The 18930-nt window shown below is 37.7% G+C and overlaps 1 protein-coding gene across 3 annotated transcripts in view; it reads right to left on the bottom strand.

Annotated features, from left to right (window-relative positions):
- The window catches only part of LOC149089692 (mitochondrial sodium/calcium exchanger protein-like), an 85800-nt gene that overhangs the window by 17154 nt on the left and 49716 nt on the right, over window positions 1-18930 (bottom strand). For all 3 annotated transcript variants that reach the window (XM_089238260.1, XM_089238112.1, XM_089238179.1), the window contains exons 9-13: window positions 18098-18277; window positions 14430-14552; window positions 10850-11037; window positions 2070-2202; window positions 1753-1952 (exon numbers count right to left, since the gene is read on the bottom strand). In XM_089238260.1, the coding sequence (XP_089094386.1) occupies window positions 1753-1952; window positions 2070-2202; window positions 10850-11037; window positions 14430-14552; window positions 18098-18277 (824 nt within the window). The remainder of the gene's footprint in view (window positions 1-1752; window positions 1953-2069; window positions 2203-10849; window positions 11038-14429; window positions 14553-18097; window positions 18278-18930) is intronic.

Below are 18930 nucleotides of genomic sequence, written 5' to 3' on the forward strand. Positions count from 1 at the left end.
CACGCTATTGATAGCAAAACTCAGAGGTGGCTCTAATGTTTTGACTCAACCGTGTAATTGAAGGCTCAAAACAAGAAAAATTATAACATACATTCTAGAAAAAACGCCAAGATAATAATTCTTACAGTAACAAATTATTCGATACACAGAAAACAAAATCATCATGAAGATAATCGACCGAAGACAAACAAAAAAACGCATCAAAGATAAACGTCGAGTTAATTAAAAGCATGACCTAATGTTTTTTCTCAAGGGAAAAATAATTATCACTCGTAAAACTAATTCCCCTTTTTCATTATTACTGTTTTGTGATAACACTTGCTTTGATAATTAAATTTAAATGTTTAGTTATTAATTAGTGTTCTCTTCTCTGTTCACTTCATTAAACTAATCATATCAAAAGAAACAAAAAATTTCCTCAAGGAAACACATCAAAGAGTATTTGTAATTTTTTCTATTTCGATTTTATAAGTATGAGAGAATTATCATCTTTAAATATTTTTAAATTTCCTGGAAATTCTCGAAACGTTGTATTTAATGTTCGCCATCGTATAATGAATACGATGTTTGTAGGAAAAATGGAACTGAGAAAAAAGAGCTTTTGTAAATTTTTGAGTTCTTGCGGGAATAAATTTTATTTGCGATGTTTTTGTATAACGCCATGTAGGTTTCTATGAATGTGAATATATATTTTGTCATTAAGTTTTAGATCAGAGGTTCTTAACCTATAGGTCACGACTAAAACTTGAGTCACAGGAGCTTCCAATATGGTCAGTCAGGGACCCTTTAGTCGCAAAAGGTCGAGATGGCTCGTACATGTCCCCTTACAGCCAGTAATTCTTCAGCTATGGATTACGACCCAAACTTAATCGCAGGAGCTTCAGAGATGGATCGTTCAAATCCCCTAACAGCCAGGGGTTTTTAGCTGCTACTTGACCGTAATGCAGATCGTACACATTCCTCTACGGAATTTCTAACAAATTGGTACACGCCGGAATGTGGTGTACGTGTTGCGAACATAATGTGAAGTTTGTTTCTGTGAAAATTCTTGTTATGTGTAGTGCTGCCATCTGCCATCAATTTTTCTACCCATGAGTGAAGTGTAATGATTGATCGATTGTACCGTAGTACAATCTCTGTGGCGAGACTTTTTGACGGGGAGATCGGCTCGCATTACCGCCTCGAAGTTAGGAACCACAGAAAACCAACTTTAGACGACAACCACTGGGGCGACAGGATTTTTTAGCTATGGGTCACGACCCAAACCTGATTCGCAGCAGCTTCCAAGATGGGTCGTTCAAAGCCACTAACAGCGAGGGATTCTTGAGCTACGGGTCACGACCAAAACTTGATTGGCAGGGGCTACCGTGATGGGTCGTACAAATCTCCTTACGGTCCTGTTATAACTGTATTTATTGAATCACTGGTTTCACTAATTTCAAAAAACTAACAGTACCATGATTTCCCGTAATTTTATGAAGAAAATATGGTCAGCATAGGCTTTTATAGTATTGTATGTATTGATAGATTTTTACCAGAACATTTTTCACGGACCGGATAGAAGCCCCTGGTAGGCCGCATTTGGCTCGCAAATCGGAGGTTGTGCACCTCCTGCTCTCTATATCATTACTCAGTCACCTCAATTACCTAACTACATATTAACTTTGCGTGCAAATGTATACCATGGTTTAAATGAGAAGACTAATTCTCTCAAAGGAAACGAGATAATAATCATATATTTCATGAATTTACCCTAAGGAGAGACACGATTTCCGTGGCTATTAGATAAACCCACATGACGGAAGTGACGAACCCTACGTAAGAGTAGAACCAGTGGTAAAATGGCGGTTCGTATTCGATGGACGTGAAGAACACTATCAATGCGAGAATGACGCTCACGATTAGGACGACTGTCCAGTAAGGAACCACTTTCTGTATCAGCGAATCGTATTCTGGAAAAGAAAGACGAAAAAATTATCAATAAATTATTTTCACATCTCACTGCTATTGTAGCGTACGATTATGATCTTGATTTAAACTTTGGATGAATAATTAGGTTTTATTTTCACCTCCTACGACGTATACGATGAACATGGGGCACGTGATGCAATGCAAAATATTGAGCATCTTGCACCAGTTGCAATTCTCACAGTCGTAGTCGACAACTGGAATCGTTAACGTCAGCAGTAGACGGATCGGAGCCTAGAGACCATAGAAAAAGAGAAAATATAAAACCGTAGATTATATATATGCTGTCTATCAATAATGTCGTACAAGAATATAGATGAACATTAATGTAGAAAAATTAAATCCATTGGTTATCACTCGAAGACAGAAAATTGAAACACCAAACAGCCGTTTCAAGGACAATATAGTTCTTTTTTCAGTGGAAAAATGGGTCTGATGCAGAGCAGACGGCTCGCCGGAATAAAAGCACTCGGTCGTATAGAAGGCCGACGTGAGATGGTGATGTTGACGGCAGAGGAAGAGATAGCAATGAGATGAAAACTTATCACTGATTCCATCTGAATTTTCTTCATCGCTGTCTTTTCCTTTACCACTATCATCATCATTGATGATTTTGGCGATGATGATGATATTAACCGCTTCGCTTACAAGTTACTGGCGAGAAATTCGGATGATCTATATTTGACGAATGGGCGAAAAATATGGTAATCTCGTCCTAACCTAACCGCACGTTAGAGAAAGGTAAAGAAGTTGAAGGGGGGAAAAAGAAACGAGAAAACAGTATAGTACATAAGTGCAAATAACAGATAGAGATAAAAGAGTGTGGTTATATAAATATACGAAGTAAATTTCTCTTTTCACCCAACCAGTATTCGTTTGCTCTTATATGTATATAGCAGAAGAATACATCATATGTGGGGAACGAGTCACTAATAAATGTACAGAAACAAAAGTAAGGTAAAAAGAACATCTTCGTAGGGTTACAACAAAGCTTTACGGTGATGAGAAGACGGGAAAGAAAACAGAAAAAGCTTGTCTGACTCTATTCCACAGGCGTTTGGACACAATATTACGTCCTTGATCGTAAAGTGGTTAATCACCACAGTCCGCCGACCTTATATACGACCACGTGCTTTCATTCTAGCGAGGGGTCGATACCAGTGGTTCTCAACCTTTGGACGCCCGCGGCCCGGTAAATCGCTTTTCCGACGAGAAATGAATGGAAAAAATTAAACTGCAGTGTGACTTAAACTTACCGCCCGGTGTGACTAGTGTTAGGGCCCGGTATTGGGCCGCGGCCAGGCGGTTTAGAAACACTGGCCTATACTATACCAGACCATTTTCTACCGATGAAGCTATAAAAATAGCCTTGAAATGGCTTTTTGGTGTTTCAGTTTCTTTCTTTTTTTTTGAGTGACAATCGTTGGATTTCACTTTCCAACACCTTTCCCAAAAGATATTTCCTTTGTCTTAAACATTTAATGTTTTATCGATATGGGCATTTTTCCAACAAATCCCACGTTATTGAAACGTTGTGTTTATGGGATCATCGATTTATACGATCATCGATCATATTCCATCCGGTGGTCCTTAACCTTTTTATCCATCACTCACGCATCACCTTGGATAATGCGTTTCATGTTTGTTAGAAAATTAGTTATCTTCTCTGATTAATTTTTATAAATTATTTGACATATTATTTAATTCCGTTTTTGGCAATGATTAATAGTTTTGGATTTTTTGGGAAATTAATTGAAAAATTAAACTTAAGAAAAATCAAAATATTTTAAATTTTTTCCGAAATTACAGTGTAAAAAAAGTTCAATAAATTGTTCTTCAATTATTCATTCCAGGCAGAACAAGAAGATATGCAGTCACTTTTCCGTTTAAGAGGCATAAGGTACGGGCGTCCTAGTCAGTTTCTTTGGAATAAGAGAGTTTTTTACCCCTCTGAATAGAGGACGCATTTATTTATGAGACAAAAAGTCTGGTCCAATGTGTGTCCCTTATTAAGAGGTTTCACCATACATTTTTGTTTGGTGTTTGATGAAGTTTTTAGACGTTCTTCTTGAGTCATGCTCACAACAATATCAAATCGAAGTGCAGCATGCTAATAAGACGAGGTATGAATTTAAACAAACAGCAAATTATTTTTGGTGATAATTGTATTTTTCTTCAGTCGGAATGAAAAACAAGTACAATCGCTAACTAAAAAAGTAATTTTCGCAACTTTCGCGAATTTCGCGTGATGCATTTTACGATACAAAGCTAAAAAATAAGATGAGATGTTGATATGATTCTCATTTAACTACGGACCACCCCTCATGTGTAGCAATAGTTGAAATGTCTATCGGTGATAAAACCCGGGCTGTGTCAACCCCATCTACAGTAAAAGGCTTCCGCGCGAAGCTCCTGTCGTCACTGAAGAAGTTATTTCACCTATAGTCATTGGATACACTACAAGAAAAAGGTAAAGATGTCGCATGCGTCGACCTGCTATATCCAATATATCTACAGGCTAAATAACTTCTTCAGTGACGTCATGAGCTTCGCGCGGAGGCTTTCTGCTATAGATGGTGTTGGCTGTGTTCGGTTTATAAGTGAAAGTAGGTGGACCGTGCAATGTACATCTCCACCGTATCGGCTCCAGGAATTGGATTTCGGGAAGAATTGAAAACAATTTTTCTCATCATTATAATTTTCCTGACTAATCAGTCAACATCCTAGAATTGTTTCTCCATCACCCTCTTCGAAAAATGCTTTGCCGAACCCTGGTCAAATACTACTGGTCTATTCTATGATTTCGTCCAATTGAGGAGCTTATTTTCAAAAGAGAATTTCCACTTTTGCTAAATTTCAGTAGAAGTCACAAACCTTTTTTTCTCTGGAACGGGTTGTTTTACAGAAGAAAATAGCCTAACAGGTAGAATAGGAGAAAGTGGTATAAGAATATTTAAATATTATATTTTTGATCAACATTCAAGGGAGTATTCAACCTATATTGAAGTTTCGGAAATTTTCCGTTTTGAAAGAAATTTGTAGTGGAAATTTTGGTTACCTTTTGATTAAATTTGGAGCTGGTTAAGTGTGAAAAATTGGATATTTCTACGCCACCCTTTGATTCCAAAAGGTTCCACTTAGCCAAATAAGATACTCCTACTCTCTCTCGTGAATAACAAAAAAACATAATCCATCTTCAGTGGAACTTCGCATAACGGACACTCACGTTAGCGGACACCTCCACACCAACGGATTCTTCTATGAATTACGTCGACGGGACTCAATGCATTTTACTATCCATTAACGGACACTCCTCGTTAACGGACAAATTTTTCGGTCCCATGGGTGTCCGTTATCGAGAGGTTCTACTGCAGAATGCTACTTTGAAAGTGCATCTGAAAAACGTGCCGTTTCGAACAAAAATCCCTGAACACCAATAGGACAAGCGCTTTGTTATTCCTTTTTGAATGAAAAATAACGAAGTGAATGAAGAAAGTGGTTATTTTCCCCCTTTTGGTAGAAAAACGAACCACTTTATATTACAATTTCGACCAAAAATATTCCCGTTTGAATAAACCATGTTGTATAATCCGACAGAACTCATCCAAAGATTCAGAATCCGTTACAAAATGCGTTTCGAAAACAAGTAGAAATGTTCCCTGTTCAAAATAAACTCCTCAATATTACAGAAGGTCGGTAAATATACAGATTAATTCATTATTTTAACGACACAACATCTATTTTTTTAAGATTAATGCGAAATCATTGTGGCTTATGTAATACCAGTATTAATATTCATCTAACGCCCGTATTTCACCAACAGAGATTAACTGCGATCGCAGGATTGGTTAAAATCCGGCATTTAACCAAATCCTTTTCGATCTTTTAACTTGCGATTGCAGTTGAACTCTGTCGGTGAAAACGGCAGTCAGTAAACTAACTTGATATTAACCTTTGCACCGTGGGAAAACATAATGTTCTACTTTGGCTATCATATTAGCCCGAATGGCAAGTACGAAAGTACTGAACTAAAGCTATTTCTCAGTTCCGAAAATTGGTAACATGAAATCTCATTTTATAAGCCTATAATCATCATTAAACCATGTATCTACCGTCATGAAGTGTGTCGCAAAGAACCTCAGCGATTTACTCTCATTAATCATTATAATGATCATTATCGTCACCTAATTTATAACACATTTCATGCGTAGGATGTTCCATAATTTTCGTTCCCATGGAATATTTCGTAAATAGTTTAAAAATCATAAAAATAGTGCGAATTGGTGTATTCGAATGCGGTTTCCGACAAATTATTCTCACGAGGGGGAATTTTTTTCATTCAGAAAAAAGAAGTTGGTTTTATTTTGTGTCAATTGAGGACACCGACACGAAAGAATATCACTGGAAATATGCCAATCAGAGTGCTATAAAATGCAGGGTGTATGATTAACAGCTGATTTACTAATTTTTCTGCTCCTGGCCCTTATACGTGAGGTTTTAACTAACTCACTTCTCACGTGTAAGCTTTTGGCAACAAATTTGGATTGGCAGTTATTTGACGAATCGGCAATAAAACTTTTTCGTAACCTAACCGCACATTAAAAAAAAGGGAAGGAAAAAATATATATATATATATATATATTGACATAACTAAATATGATATTTAGTTAGTCATAGCTTTGTTTTTGTCCCATAGATGGCGCTGTGGCGCGAATATAATCCGAAAAGATTAAGATATTTAACAATGGCAACGGTTTTTGCGTCGATAAACATGGTGCGAAGCCACTTTTTTTATGTCTGTGCATGTATCGTCCTGTTTTGTCTTCGTGCGTGAAATAACCCTCACCTCATGTTCTCTTTCGCTCTTCATGTAAATAGTAGAAAGATGCATTATGTGGTAGGGAAAAAAATCATTAACAGGATTACAGCTAGAAAGGAGGAAAAGAAAAACAACTTCAGTTGATAGGGTTACTATAAAGCTTCCGACACAAGTCTGCCTCTTTTGTGGTAACGGAAGTAAGGTGCTTTGCATTAGTCTGGGGTTATGAGCGGTTCTATCTATCTATCTATCCTGACTGCAAGAAATGAAGACTCCCTGACATAAGTGGATACGGGATTCTCGAACGGAGGAAGTGAATCGCTGACGGTGTATACAGAACAGACCAAGCACGACCAGGCTGTCGCTTTCGTGATTTTAGTTCATTGCCCTGGAGGTATTGGTCGTGCTGGAGGAAATTCCGAAATACAAGGAGAAAAAAAAATTATAATTGGGATTCCCCTATCATGGGATATAAATGACCCCTATACCCGACGGTGTATAAAGTGAATGGGGGGAGGGGTAGGATGTCATACTCCACCCTCCCACCTATGCCAATAATACAAAGCTTTTACTGAACGGAAAGGAGCGGTTCGATATATCTATGAAGCTTCGCGATGGTTAAGAGAGAGGAGAGAAAACACAGAAAACTTGTTTGAATTTAATCCACTGGCGTTTGGACGAAATATTTCGTAGGGGGGGGGGGTTAATCGTAACGTTGGCATATTGGTGGATAATGATGTTTTACTCAAGCCAAGAATCTCCAGCTGAAGCGATATTTTTTTCTGAGAATAACGTTTTTGCACAATCCGCATTCAAATATATCAATTCGTTCAATTTTCCTAGCCAGCATCCCATGATCACAAGACTCAGGAGTAAAGAAAGATCAATCCAGGCAGCCCTTCCTCTCTCGGAGATGCCGTCTACATCCCAATTTCATCATCCAGGTGTAAATGTACATTGTCAGTCAGTGTACATTAGCGTTCTTTTTTCTTTCGTATATATATATATATATATATATTTTTCTCTCTCTCTCTCTCTCTTTTGTTAATCCTGATTGCATCGTGCTCAATGTTCTCTGATTTATTGTTTCCATAGAATGCAATGCATATGGTAGTTCATGGCAAATCTGCGTAAATAAGCTTTTTGTGTTTTTTCTTTGGTACATAATTATATTCCATTATTTCACTTTCCTTTTATGTTAATCTTGATTGAATCGTGCTCAATGTATGTTTTTTTTTATGGATTGTTTACACATAATGTATATAATAGTGCATAGCTAATTAGTGCAAATTAGCGTGTATATAATCTTTTTCGATGGTTTATATATTTTATTGGATTTTTCTCTTAGTTAATCTTGATTGTATGTATCCTCAATGTCTTCTAATGGATTGTTTCCATAGAATGTATATAATTATTTCATTTGTTGAATAAATAGAAGATGCTCTCCGATACGACCCAGCCTCCTGGGAGGTGAAGAGAGGAAGTTGTCTTGTACAACAGCTCTGGGCGTGAGCGGTCATCAATCAATCAATCAATCAATCCATGAGCCCTGGTTAGGCCTATGTATGATAGGTATATATGTGTGAACAGGAAAGTTATTCCTGAAAACTTACCCCTTTCTCTGGATGTTAAGGGAATCTATGGATTCGCTATTTTACTAAATTAAACCAGTGATGGCAAATCGTACTGCTGCTACGGAATCGGCAGAGTAATGATGAATGGGGAGAGGGGGGGGGGGGGGTTCGATGGGTTACTACTACCCATCGGAACCCCGGTTTCACCAATTACGGTTTTCAGGTTTTGCAAAAATTGTTCAACACAAAATTGCATTTGCAACAAATTATATTCTAGTCTTCTAGTTTCTGTTCTGGTCCTTAATTAGGTTTGCCAGTAGCTAAGAGGATTTAGTTGAAAGCGTGCTGTTTTTTATTTTTAGTTAAAGTAAATTAAGGTTAAAACTCGATGCATTTCGTTTCTCTAAAATTTTCTTTAAGATCTCTATCTAAACAAAGCGACTTTTTTTTCCTGTAATGCCGTTTTTAAAGAAAGCAATTATCATCGTTATGTCACTCGGGTGTTTCACGGATACTGGGTGTGTGTGTTCGCCTACAATAAAACTTTTTATGGTTGATTCTCTCTAAAACCAAGGTGAAACATGAAAAATTATCGGCAAAAAGTGAGAAATCTGTGATCTACAACTTCGTGAAATAATTGTATGGGGAAAAAAAGAAACGGCGTTTTTTCACACGGCCTTCTATCAAAAAACTATCAATTTGTACGTATTAGGGCTCTCTTTATTCCACAGAGAAAAATTTACTCCGTGACATTCGGATGAAAATTCTCTGAGGCCGGGATTACTCTATAAAAGTTTGATAAAAGAGATGGATGATGATTTTTTTTTTTGTTCGGCTAAGATACATGCAATCAATAGGTTTTTTGGATATTATGCCGTGGTGAATAGGAAGAAGAGTGTCATTTCTCTCCACCGGGAATCGAACTCAGGACCTCTTGCAAACATTGTTCGATTTCCGGTGGAAAAAAACAACACTTTCTTCCTATTTCACCACGGTATAATATCCAGAAAACCTATTGATTTCATGTATCAGCCGAACAAAAAAAAATCATCCATCTACTCTCGCCATCTGGAGGCCATTAGCTGAAGTTGAGGCAGCAATGTCTCTACTCAGCAAGTCACGCTACTATGCGTGTTTTAAGGAGAAAGGGATTGTGGGTAAATGGTAAGTGCGTTTGCAAGGGACCTTCGGTTCGATTTCCGGTGGAGAGAAACACGTTTTTTTCCTATTCACCTTGGCATAATATCCAGAAAGCCTATTGATTTCATTTAATAAAAGATATCACACAACGTGGAAAAATTAAACCAATAATCGTATCGGTTACATTCGAGCGAATATAATCAATAGGCTTATTGGTTGTTGTTTTATTCAAGTTTTTAAAAGATCTTTCATCAAACTTTTATAATATAACCCCGGCCTCAGAGAATTTTCCTCTAAATGTCACCGGGTAAATTTTTCTCGGTAGAACAAATAGAGCGGCAAATTTTACCAATTGATAGTATTTGATAAAAATGCGTGCAAAAAAAATTAATTTTCTTACTAACCCCAGGTGATTATTTTTACCCTTTAGGGCTGGGATTACGCTATAAAAGTTTCATAAAAGTTCTTTTATGTACTGGTACATTCGCACAAATGCAACCAGTCTTATTGTGACTGCATTTTTAAGTTTTATAAAACTTTTATAGTGTAATCCTGGAATTTTTTTGGTGATTTGATATTGTTTGAGGTTACCATTGAAGAAAATAACTTTAATTTAACTGAATATGTCCAAATAAAAATTAAAAGGGGGGGGAGAAGTATTTTTCCCCCTCCCCAAGATTCGCAATCTCGAGGTGGCAACCAGTGATCCTAGTCGTATAACAGCAATGCAAAGGTAGAGAAAAGCACTATCCACTGGAATACTTAATAAGTAGATGGGGCTTACACTCCACGGCTTTAAGCGAGTAATAGTGGGATACAGTCAAACCTCGTTAGTGCGTCACCTGGTTAACACGTCACTCCGCTCACCGGGTCGCTTTTTAGAAGTCCCAATTGCCTTGAGGCAGGAACTAGAACAGCTATGGATTACTCCGTTTAACGAGTCACTCCGCTTACTAAATCATATTTTTGCTCTCCCGAGAGTGACTCATTAACGAGGCTAAATTGTATATGATAAATTTATTTAGAATTTTAATCGATAGAGGACGCTGTACAAATGCGCATCTCAAAATTCTATTATTGAACTTTCCTGAACTTTCTTTCAACCTCTTCCTTGTCCGAAACTTTCTTAAACTTATTTCTAGGGATTTTCTTTCATGCAGTGCCTTCTATCGACAAATGTTTGAACTTCTTTTCTTCTGTTCCAAAAACAAAATCCCCCTTCGTGAGATTAACTTTTTGCAAACCACATTTCAAGTACACCCGTTCCTACTACTTTTGTGATTTTTTACAAACTGTTTACGAATTCATGGGACACCCTGTACTTACCATGTACTAATATAACTCTTACTTTAATGATATCGGCAACTTTGGAGAAAAGAGAGCTCTCTGACCAGGAGTAGATGTCGATGGGGCAGACGTGTCTGATGAACTCCCGGAGAGTTGAGCAACAATTCGCCCGGCCCTCGTGAGACAGCAAACTGGAGAGACTACTCTTAGACATTTGTGTGTCCAACGTTGGAGGATAGTGCAGACCTCCTGAAGAGAGAAAAACGACGCGTGAGCAATGAATTAAAACATGATAATTTTGCGTGTTACATATACAGTCGATTCCCGTTTTAACGAATACCGTTATAGCGAAAATCTCGTTTTAACGAAAACTTTTCAAATCAATCAGATAAGTTTACATAAAAACAATGTAAAAATCTGGAATTCCTTTATAAAGAAATTACTTTATTACGAAGTGATTTCTCCGGCTCTTGGAGTTCGTTAAAACGGGATTCAACTGTACTAAGCGCAACAACCTGGGGTGGATCATGGGTGGAAACGGTTCAGACCTATTGTATGTCGTCATAGCTATATGAACTAAGATTGCATTTTAGAGCAGCATTTCTCCACCTTTCTGAACCTAAGAACTAGTAAAATGTAAGAAATTATTCGACGGACCTGTCGCGTCCCGTATTACGGGCCATTTCAGTATGTTTGATTGTACCGAATTTTTAAATAGTGTTGCGGATTCTGCCACGAAGCTGGGCTGACAAAGATCCGGCAACGGGATAAGTCCAGTGGCGAAGTTCTGGCTCTCATTCATTGAACTGAATTTTTTTATACATTTGTCTCGTTTTTCCACCGATGCTTACTCGAATCAGTAATGTTTACAATCGTGAATAAACAAAGTTTTCATACTTATTATGATAGTTATAGCTATAAATGTAAACATTAATAGCACACACACATGTGTTTGTTTGCCGGGTTCAACGTTTTTTTTTTCCTGAATTTTTCAGTGATTTTAACTATAATTGGGGATTTTGAAGACTACTGACAACGTTTTCGACGGCAATTGGTGGTGTCCCATATTTAGGATCTCAATATCCCACATCCTAATTATAAATATATAATTCGTATTTGAACCCATATGGATATTATTAATATCAATTAAAACAATTGAATAACATTTCATTTGGTTAGAATTGAAATAGGAAGTCTGCTTGTGGACCACCTCTGGTCCGCGGACCCCATGGGTTCTTTTTCTTTCTTTCTTTCAAACCCAGCACAACTCAGGTCTATCACCATCTATGGGCGATTTATTAACTAGTGAGTTGTGCCGGAATTATAACTGTGTGTGTGTAAGTTCTCAGACCTAACAGTCTGAGTGCGTATGTAGTGTTGCGTTTGATTTTTCAGTGCTGCATTTTTTAAATAGGTTGAGAAACGCTTCTTTAGAGGGTCACAATGGACGTACCACCCCTAATCTGTGGCAATAGCTAAAATTGCTCATTGGCGATTAATCCTGGGCTGTGTTCGGTATAAGGCTGGTCGTCCATCGGCAGCGACAGCACGCGGCGCGTAACGCTAATGCCAACAGCCTACATTGAGTAAGACGACTAGGGGCATCTGACTGACGTCGTCCACTGAAAGCGAACTTTACGTAACTCGGTTCGCGACCGCACTCTATGGATGAGTGCGTGCGTTCGTTACTAATCTTAAGGAAATGTTACAAACTGAAATTTTTTTGAGGAGTGGATCCACAGAGGACCTGTCCATAATTTTTAATGAGACATCCGACACAAACTCGGAGAAGGTGTTCGTGGTATAAATTAATAAATGATAATATTTAATCGATAACTATATACCCCGTCGCAACCCATGAACTGAAATTATCAAATTTCAGCTTCTACGTTCACGTGGAAAAGGAGGGAGAAAGAAAGGGACCAAAAAGGAGAAAAAAACGGTGCGAGTGGCGGGGTAAAAAAAGCAAACAACCGCAATGCACCTGCGCAGAAACGGCAACACACATGAAATCCTACTTCGGTTCGTTCGTTATATACCTGTTACCTGTCGTTCGTCTATTTCCGTCACCGAAAGTCACTCGCACAAGATCGTTTCTAGTCAGGGCAACAACTAGATGTTTGGTCACCCGGGGCAAATGGCATTTTGGCGCCCCCTTATGTTGAAGGAGAGGTTTGAGAATGAAATTTTCGCCTCTTCTGGTCCAGCGCCCGGGGCACGAGACCCGCCTGCATCCCCCCCCCCCTGGTTGCGGCCCTGTTTCTAGTGAAATACGTTCTTCTACTTCCTGTGCAATGGGACCAGAAGTTCTTTTGAATACAGATAATTCACTTGGCTTGCTTATCCCTTCAAGTCGCTTCCAGTGGACGATAAACCTAAAGCTTAAGATAAAAGTAGACGGACCGTGCAATTTACACTTCATCGTATGGGATTCGGGAATCGATTATCTTCACAGTACTATCACTAAATGCACGTTATGGAATGGTACGCTCTTGGACCAGCAAAAATAGCAAGTGGACCATTGCCGACTAGAAATAAGTAACACGGAATTAAGGATACTGTTTTTAACTACACCACGTCAATGGAGGGCTGCGAACATGGCGACAGGTCGATGAAGTGATGGGTCATGAGATCATGCCAGTTTGAAATCGTACAAAGTCATATTCGCTCAATACTGACTCTTGTGGCATTTGAGATATTCTATCTCGGCTGTGTTTAGGACATTTCGTACTTGAACGGTAGGTACATGCAGCTGCTCTTATCAGTTACATCCCATACCTAATAGATAAATACCTAATCCGAAGAGACGTGTTGTCTCATCAGTAGAATGATTGCTTCTCTCCTAGGTCTACGTCTACGTTAGCTTCTGGGCAGTTCAAGTAGCATTCCGCATTCCGTTGTCTGTAATGAATCGGTTACTTAGAAGATCGGGCTCGAAATCTATTTGTTACGTTTTGGACACAGTTGGGAAAGAAATTCACGTTCCTCTATCAACATCAATACTACTACTACTATTGAACCTCATGCACATTTTATTCTGGAATGTCTAATGAATGACTCGGTAAATGCCAGAATGTGTGTTGTGAATGTCTGTGTGGCCCTTAACGTATTTATGCTGTCAGAGTTGTCCTTGATTCGTGTTCTTACTTGTTCTGTCTTCCATATTTTGACGTGAGGATGGTGAATTTTCATGGTATGATATTGATGGTGTGTGCCTACTCTCCACAGAGAGATTTTTTTTTAAATGAGAGACCGGTTCGCATTCATGCCTAGAAGTTCAAAAACTGCAGAAAATCAACTGTAAGGAGAGAATGCGAGCCAGTCTCCCATTTGGAGAAGTCTCTCTCCAGCTGCCTTGCATGAATTGTAAACAGTTACAGAACTGATTGGCAAACATTACCAGTAGCATACGTGATTAAAGGATTGTCTTACCGTTCGGCAACTTTTACTAAAGCTACTAGGCAGTTATCCTCAAGTCATTGCATTGTGTTTTCTAAACCAGGTCTCACGGGTTTACTGCATCGATATCATTATTAATTAACTGTTGATCATTTTGTATCGGAAATAACGATCCCAATTCACATATTTCTCATGGTTCCTTGAAATTGTGGAAATTTTATTGAGATTTTTGTATAGCTTACCATTCTGATACAAAGGGTTCGAATGATGATCGACGGAACGCCTCAGAGCGTGTAGTATATGTTCGTGATGAACAGATGAACTCCGCCTATGTAGGCCTGGTATACTACCACGGAAACTGAACCCTAAAACGAAAAAGTAAAAGATATGATAATGTTGTCTGTTTATCTTATTTCGCACATTACTACAAAACATGAACTTGAGTGATATAGGGGTTTCCAATAAATCCGTAAATAGTTTAAAAATTCATATAAATTGAAGGAGTTGGTACATTCGAATGCGGTTTTAATGAAAAAGTTATTCTCACGAAGAATTTAGTTTGGTATACAAAAAAAGTATTAAAATTTTTTGCTTAAAGAGGGCGCTGCAAGAAAACAGATCACTGGAAATATGCACTTCAAAGACCTATAAAATACAGGGTGTACGATTAATAGCTCATTTCTGAATTTTCCTGTTGCTTCGATAAGTTTTTCATTGTGATGTTGATATTGGTGGACAAAGCACTATTGATAAAGTTATTTTAATTCCGCCACGAATCACCGGCTGAAGCTTTGCGAACGTTTTGGACACAAAAAATATTAAAGAAAGGTTCCAGTCCAATCACTCCTGTAGGGCTTTCATGTAGCCCCCCCCCCCATCTACAAAAAATTGAACAGTTTTTTTTCCTGACAAAATTTTCTCTCTTCGTGAGAATAACTTTTACGCACACCGCATTCAAATATACAGATTCCTTCAATTTTTACGCGTAATTTATGGGACACCCTGTATATTTCTCATTTCTTAATTTATTAGCTTCACTACAATTTGATAAAGTGTCTGCGTGAAGCAGATTAATTAAGATAAAATATGTTTAATATAATTATCTGATATTTGAATTCGAAATAAAATAATTAATGAGATTTATTTTTTTCTAATATTAGAGTCTTCATAACGCTACGATCTGTCAGAAAAAAAAAACACGATAAAAAAAACACCAATGAACAGATTCGTGTATTCGCAAATAGACATCGACGATAGCGCAATCCCTTTCATACAAGTTTCTATATCCCTACACAAATATCGCGAGAAAGTAATCCAAGTTACAATAAAAATATTTTTCCTATCGTTCCAAAGAAAGTTGCATAACTCGAAAGGAAATCTCGCTTTACGGTAGCAATAGCATTCTAGATACAAAAATGAAGGTAAGTATTGATATAACCGAAAGAAATTGCCAAACTGGTAGTACAGATCGGAAGCAGAGAGATTTCCGAGTTAAAATCGTAAGGGAAAAAAACATATATATTCTGGCACACACATATAGAATCTCTCAGGGTTTGTGATACGGGATTGAGTTAGTTCCCAAGCAAAAAGACTTTTTCACCTGTACGAGAAGTCGACACACACACACACTTGCTCAAGGTTTCTTTTTTTCTCAACATTTTGCGAAACTCGTCTTTTTTTTTCGGTTCGTCCTCTCTTATATTTATCTTATAAATACGTTTCTTTTTCACCACATTTCCTCTCTTCCACCAGTAAATCCTCGCTTTCTTTCAATTTGCCCCATACGTTTGTTTTTTTTCGATTTCCTTCTACCTCTATAGTGGTGGCGTATGCGCTCATCTACACACAATATGGGAAAACAAATATTTAAAAAAATGACAATAACGTTCTTCTCGTAAATACACGAATCGTATAGAATTGTGCTCATGTATTTTCCCCTCGTGAGTGTTGATAATTTTCATATATTTGTGTATTTTAAGACGCCGAAGCATCCAAAAACAGAACACGTTTATTTTGAAATCGTGTAGCGGCATACAGGGTGTCCCAAATTGTTCACACAGCGGATATCTCTGCAACCGTTGACTTCAGAGACATATTTTCAATTACAAAAAGTTTTCGAATGGCTAAACTTTCTCCCAAAGGGTCGTATACATGGAGAAATAGAAAGCATAACTAAGTATGTAGGCCGATTGTGCCAAAACTACCAATTAATGAAATATAAATACGGCTCTCTGAGAAGTCGGTTATAAAAACTTGCGTATTTTCAAATGCAATATCAACCGAGATATTCGACTTTGAAGTTTTCCACATTTGTCGCAGTGATTGAGGGTGTGGTTCACAAATTGCAAAACGTAAATTAAATTCAAAGTTGCAAAAATTATACAATTGCAAAAATAATTATCAAAAAATGTAATTGTTATTTATCGTGAATAAGAAAATAAAATGTTCATTTTATGAATGCTGAGTTCATTACATTTATATACAGTCCCTAAAAATGTGCAACTATTGAGGCAATGAAAACTTTCCCAACACAGTGATAAATTGCCAAAAACAATCATTTTATACAAGATTTGTTCAAAAAGTAGCCGACCAGAATCTTCCTGCTTAAACTAATGAAGCTAGGGAGGCACGGTACACGTATATAAGCGATCACAGTGTTCATGCTTGAATTCTTTTACTGCCTATAGAAGCCGCCAGTCACCGGTAGATCACTGATAAATAAGAAAGTGTGAGCACCGTTGCATTTTCGTTATTGACAAAATTCCAGGAAAAACTTGAGCAACTCCACTGCCTCAAATTTTGTGTCAATCTTGGCGATTCCCGAGTGGAAACAATCCGTACGATGAAACATACCTTCAGAGATGAAGAAATTGGCACCACACCCGTAAAAGAGTGGTTCAATCGCTTCAAAGAGGGCTGAACGTCAATGGAGAGTGAAGCTCGTGGGAGAGATTTGAGAATGGTCTCTAAATACACAATGTGTACAAAATATATGTACAGCGACTCCACTGTGACGGGAAACGAAGAAACAAAGCCTCCGTCTACAGTGCTGCGCAGTTATGTTTCCCTTTCCTTTAACGGAATATACAATATACACACATAGAAAACACACAAAGCCTCCACTGCGACGGGAATAATCAGAGCCTCCGTTGACAGTGCTGGGCATTCACATTTGAATTACTCACATATATTATTTGCATTGCAAAATTTTCCCTTTTTATACTATTGGGAATGCGCGTAAACATTACTATGAAGGTAATACATATTAAAAACAAATATCACACCATGGGCTCCTATAAATATTCAAGGTTACGATTATTCTGGTCGCATTGTTCAAATGTTTTCCAGCCATTTTGTCAAAAACGAAAATTTGACAACGCTCACTTATACATTTCCTCACTCGTCTAAGGGTCCGCCGGCGCGACTGGCAGCTTTTGCAAGCAAGAAAAATTCAAAAATGCTCATTAGGATTGCCTAGGTACTTGCACCAAACCACGCCTCCCTAGCTTCGTTGGTTGAGGCACACAAAATTATGGTCGGATACTTTTTTGAACAAACCTCATGTATTCAATATATCAATAAATATTGTCTTTAAAAATATGAAATTTTTTGGAAATGATTTTCAGAGTGGAATCTACATTTCAATAGTTGGAAGTTTTAGCGCACGGGGACTGTTTAAAAAGTTAATTTTCCCATGTTTTGATGTAGTACCCTGTTTGATACCACCCCTGGAACAAATTTTGAGAGAATTTAAGTAACAATACACTATATTTGAAAACTTTTTTTAATCGAAAGCATGTTTTTAAAGTCAATGGTTGCAGCGATATCTGCTGTTCAAACAATTTCGGACATCCTGTGCTTCAGTGTAGAAAATAAGAACTTGTACTATTCATTATTCCTTAATACGAACTTCTTAGAACTATCCCTTCGGCTTCTGGATTGTCCTCTTCGTCAGGATTCGGGGTGTTTGAAGTACCAGCCGTACCATCATTGGCTGTGGTGGCATTCTTCGTTGTGACACCGAATTTAACTGATTTTGATTTTTCTCCTTCACCATCTGTTGATGTCACTGATGCAGATACTTCTATAGCTGTGGGAAATAAAAACAAAGTTAACTCATTTGTTGTGTTTATTACTATAGAATCTAGAGAGTGCGATATCGTCAGACCTCGGTATAACATCACCCCTGAAGAGCAAATAAAAATAACTTCATAAATGCTAATTAATGAAGCAAATGCCCAAATTGGGCGAAAAACTGTTGAGTGGCAATGTTTTTTGCACCCCCAACAATGATTTTCGGAATGTTTACCTTGGTTGCCGTGGTCTTCAAACAATGCGTTTCAGACATATCTGTCCCTTTATAATGTGAATTTGCTATTTCTCTTATATATGCTACTTTCAGGTAAACTCGTAGAAAGAATACCCGCGGGCACAGCGTCTATATAGCTACTTATTTTATAACTTTTAGATAATTCCACCGGCTTAGGGTAGCCAGATGTTACGTTTTTCCGGGACAGTCCCAGTTTTTAACTATTAAATTCACTGATTTCGGAACGCCTATTTGTGCCAGTTTTTCTTTGCGCAATCAAAGATGGAATGAAACAGAATCATTATCACAGTCCGTCCCGCTTAATTGAGTTTTGATGGTCAAAATCCTCTGCAACCAAAATTTCTCCTATAAATTTTAAAGTTTTCTGCTTAACAGAATATCAACTTTTCCCCTCTTAATCGAATATTACATAT

Source organism: Pholcus phalangioides, unplaced genomic scaffold (genome assembly GCF_987345545.1).
Source record: "Pholcus phalangioides strain wild (caught in Gottingen) unplaced genomic scaffold, Ppha-v1.0 ptg000001l_1, whole genome shotgun sequence".
In the NCBI taxonomy this organism is placed as follows: Eukaryota; Metazoa; Arthropoda; class Arachnida; order Araneae; family Pholcidae; genus Pholcus; species Pholcus phalangioides.